At 44.3% G+C, this 4165-nt stretch overlaps 1 protein-coding gene across 1 annotated transcript; it reads left to right on the top strand.

Annotated features, from left to right (window-relative positions):
* Positions 1-766: 766 nt before the first annotated feature.
* On the top strand, positions 767-2240 carry LOC119273108 (probable esterase PIR7A). The gene is made up of 3 exons (XM_037554393.1): positions 767-1138; positions 1251-1388; positions 1490-2240. The coding sequence occupies exons 1-3, from the start codon at positions 767-769 to the stop codon at positions 1775-1777; spliced, it is 798 nt and encodes a 265-aa protein (XP_037410290.1). The 3' UTR covers positions 1778-2240.
* Positions 2241-4165: the final 1925 nt, after the last annotated feature.

Here is a 4165-nt window from a genome sequence, read left to right as displayed (position 1 = left end):
TCGTCCAACACCGATTATGACTTTTACTTATCTCCCACACCCCCAACAAGGCAACATCGATGATGCAAAAAGTAGTTGGGTTGGGGCATGGGATCGGGGGTTGGTCTCCTATGTGCCCAAAATATTTTTAAAGGGATATGAACAAAAAATTATGAGGTGGACATGAGTTGGAATCAGAGCTGCGACTAATGTCGACTCCTCACCTGAAAAACGTTAATTCACGCAGGTTTGTTACGATTGGCTCAAGGAGGAAATGAATCCAGTTCCTTTGGATGTTGACCTAATGGTGAGGAAAGAAAGCGACCGATTGAAATGTTTTCGGAAACAAAGAGCGACTATTTAAAAAGGGATGACCACTTTTTTTTTTCTATTCCTTTGTATCAAAAAAGACTCTTAGGCCTCCTTGGTTCATAGGATAGAAATGTTGTTTGCCATGAGCCAATGGATGCAGTCAGATTCTGAAAACCACTTGCTTAAAGCTGCAAAGTATTCTTTAGCAAAATATCATAAGAAGGCAACAACATTGTCATCAATGTGTCAATCTAAAAATATATTTTTTAAATGGATATGGACAAAATTGTTAGGTGGACATGAGTGGGAATAAGAGCTGCGAATGATGTCGACTCCTAACCTGGAAAAGTGATAATTCACTCAGGTTGGCTACAGGAACATGAAACCATGATTGGCTACTACATAGTGTACTGGTGACAAGATTCCCTCGCCAAAGATATCTGCACGCTGCAAGCAGGAGCTGAGGTGAAATCCGATGGAGGGGAGCGGCGGCGGCAGGCACTTCATCCTCGTCCACGGCCTCTGCCACGGCGCGTGGTGCTGGTACAAGCTGGTGCCGATGCTACGCGCCGCGGGGTACCGCGTCACCGCGCTCGACATGGCTGCGTCCGGCGCGCACCCAGCCCGCATGGACGAGGTGGCGTCCTTCGAGGACTACACGCGGCCGTTGCTCGACGCCGTGGCCGCGGCACCGGCTGGCGAGAGGCTGGTCCTGGTCGGGCACAGCCTCGGCGGGCTCAACCTCGCGCTCGCCATGGAGAGATTCCCGCGCAAGGTCGCCGCGGCCGTGTTCCTCGCCGCGTGCATGGCCTGCACCGGCAGGCACATGGGCGTCACCATCGAGGAGGTAGGCAAACACCTCTTAAAATCAAGCTTAAGGCCCTCGATGAGCTCACATGGCCATTTTTTCAGAGCTCAGATGTGAACAATCATGGCTAATTTCTCGCGACTGTTGATAGTTCTCCAGAAGAACCACATCCGATTTTTTCATGGACAGCAAGAGCATGATTCTGGACACAGATCAAGGCCCTCGGCCTGCAGTCGCGCTTGGCCCCAAATTGTTGGCAGCGAAATTGTACGATCAAAGCTCAGTCGAGGTAATATACCAACATAACAAAGAAAATCTTTGTTATTGATGTGAACTATTGAACCAACAAACAACCATTCTAGTACCATCATACTCAAAACATGGACGCAGGACCTGACGCTGGCTAAGTTGCTGGTGAGACCGGGCTGCCAGTTCGTGGACGACCCGGTGATGAGGGACGAGGCTCTGCTCACCGACGCAAACTACGGGTCGGTGAAGAAGGTGTACGTGGCACTCAAGGACGATGCTTCCACCTCCGAGGAGATGCAGCGCTGGATGGTCGAACTGAGCCCTGGCACAGAAGCCGAGGAGCTCGCCGGAGCCGACCACATGGCTATGTGCTCCAAGCCCAGGGAACTCTGTGATCTTCTGCTCAGGATCGCCAACAAGTACGACTGAGAATGGTTGTGCACATCCAGCCGCTCAACAAGCATGCCAGACCAAATTCAAAAGGTCTGTTAGAAAAAAGAATTCCAAAATCTAGTACACCATACGATCCGAATTAATACACACGACATTGTATAGAGGTTACGTTCATTAATTCGGATAGGAGGGAGCAAAGAAATTTGTAGACTGATCGACGAATGCCAAACTGAAGCGTTAGGCTAAGTACCTTCAAGGAGTTCACGGTTATCCCGCAAAAAGAAAAGGAGTTCACGGTTAAATTGTTAGTGGTAGGTTAAATTGATTGCTGTTAGAAGACCCGATCACCCCGTTGCTATTTTTCCCGACTTTACCATATATAAATTATCATTAAACTATTTCTCATGCCTTTTACATATAACATAATTTAAACTATATCTACACATCATATTGATTCAAACCTTGTTGATTCAACCCCCCTCCCTCCCCCCAAATTTTATATGTACTAGATGACCCGTTGCGCCAATGGCACAAATAGCCAATTCAAACCATGTATTATGTGAATATTGTAGGGTACATATGAGAGAAAGCAAAGATCAAGATTATCAATACTTACTATAGTCATGTTATTTAATTATAGTCATGTCTAATGTGTGAATGCCAAATCATCTTTTGTAACCCTGTTTTGCTCTGGTGTCATCCTCATCTAGGGAATACAAATGTTTGCTCTGGGGCAATAGCATGCAAGTAATTCCTATTGAAAGGAGAAGGCATGATCTTCTCCTAATTTACGTACTATAAACTCAGCTTCTCATAATTTACCTCCTCATCGCCTCCATAATCCTCTCGTAATTTAGGTCTGGGGCAATTGCATGAAGGAAATTCATATTGAAAGGAGAAGGCATGATCTTCTCATAATTTATATACTATAAACTCAGCTTGTCTACTGATGAAAAGCTGATTCAGTTCTAAAATTTCAAAATAGAGGAGAAATACATGTCCTCTAGACTGGACCACCACTTGGGGCACCATCAACAGCAGCAGGGAGATGAATTCACGAAGCATCAGCTGTACATCGTATCCGTAGACAGGCTGAAACTGAAAATGCAACTAATATTTTGTTAGGGCTGCTGTCCATCAGTGGAGGCTGACTTGGTTTAGTCCCACCTCGCTTACGGGAGGATGCCATGACCAACTTATAAGGGAGAGTATCCCACCTCCTTTCAGTCTGGGCTTTTGGGATGGAGTGGGCTCTCTGCCGAATGTTGACCCATGTGCGCATAAACGTCCAGAACGTAAGTAGAGTGTAGGCTAGACTAAGTTGGACGCTAACATCTGGTATCAGAGCCAACATCGCCATGCCTTCCTGAGGGGCTTCTCAGGGGGATGAGATGTTAGGGCTGCTGTGACCAACTTGACCAACTTATAAGGGAGAATATCCCTCCTCCTTTCAGTCCGGGCTTTTGGGATGGAGTGGGCTCTCTGCTGAATGTTGACCCATGTGCGCATAAACGTCCAGAACGTAAGTAGGATGTGGGCTAGACTAAGTTGGACGCTAACATATTTATGTAGGAGGCATCAGTTGTTCTCATCTGATATAGGAATCTGAACCTCCAATGAGCTGCTAATAATATTTAAATGAAAGCCTCCAATAATGAAATAATTCCCTTTTTAAAGGAAGGCGTTGCTGTTAGTGGAGAACAAATATTCTACAGTATACTTTGTAGTGGTGTGTACGATCTAATAAATCAAGTAAATCTGTAGTGCACTTATGTAGACGCTCAGAAGTAATATAAGAGTACCTAATTTCTGCATGGACAGCAGGCAACAATTGAAAATTTCCTAACTAATGTACTGTGTTAATAAAGAGAGAGAAAAGGCTAATGCCTACACGAAGGAATAAAGTGTAACGAACATTTGCCATAAATACCTGTTACATACAGCCTCCCTAAATCTTCTATAGAAGGCCAGCCGCATGCTAAATAGAATCCTCGCATGTTCATGTTGTCCAAATTTTTCATAGGTACACGCTACATTTAGGGACCCCTTTTCAATTACAAAGAGGTAACAAGTGCTGCAATTTAAATATCCAAACAATCAAATGGTGATGGTGAAAACCTGAGACTTTAGCATGCAGAATTTTAGTAAACAGAAATAGTAGTTATTATTGTTATTAATAATAAAAGGAATCATACGAAGTATGTCAAGTACCGAGAAAAAGCAGCTTCTGCTAAAGCCCCATGAGAGGATTTCTCCTTGAGACTGTAAAAGTTTCAGCGGAAATACTGATCATAGCTGCATAAGCTCTAAAATTAATTATAGATGCAGAAGCTGTAAAAATTAACTATAGATGTTGCAAGCTTCAGCTCATATCCAAGACAATGTACAAATCTAATTTCACTTTGGGTCAAGGAATTTTGGCAA

The sequence above is a fragment of the Triticum dicoccoides genome, chromosome 3A (genome assembly GCF_002162155.2).
Source record: "Triticum dicoccoides isolate Atlit2015 ecotype Zavitan chromosome 3A, WEW_v2.0, whole genome shotgun sequence".
NCBI lineage: Eukaryota > Viridiplantae > Streptophyta > Magnoliopsida > Poales > Poaceae > Triticum > Triticum dicoccoides.
The sequence above is the reverse complement of the archived record's forward strand: the minus strand, read 5'-3'. Positions and strand labels throughout refer to the sequence as shown.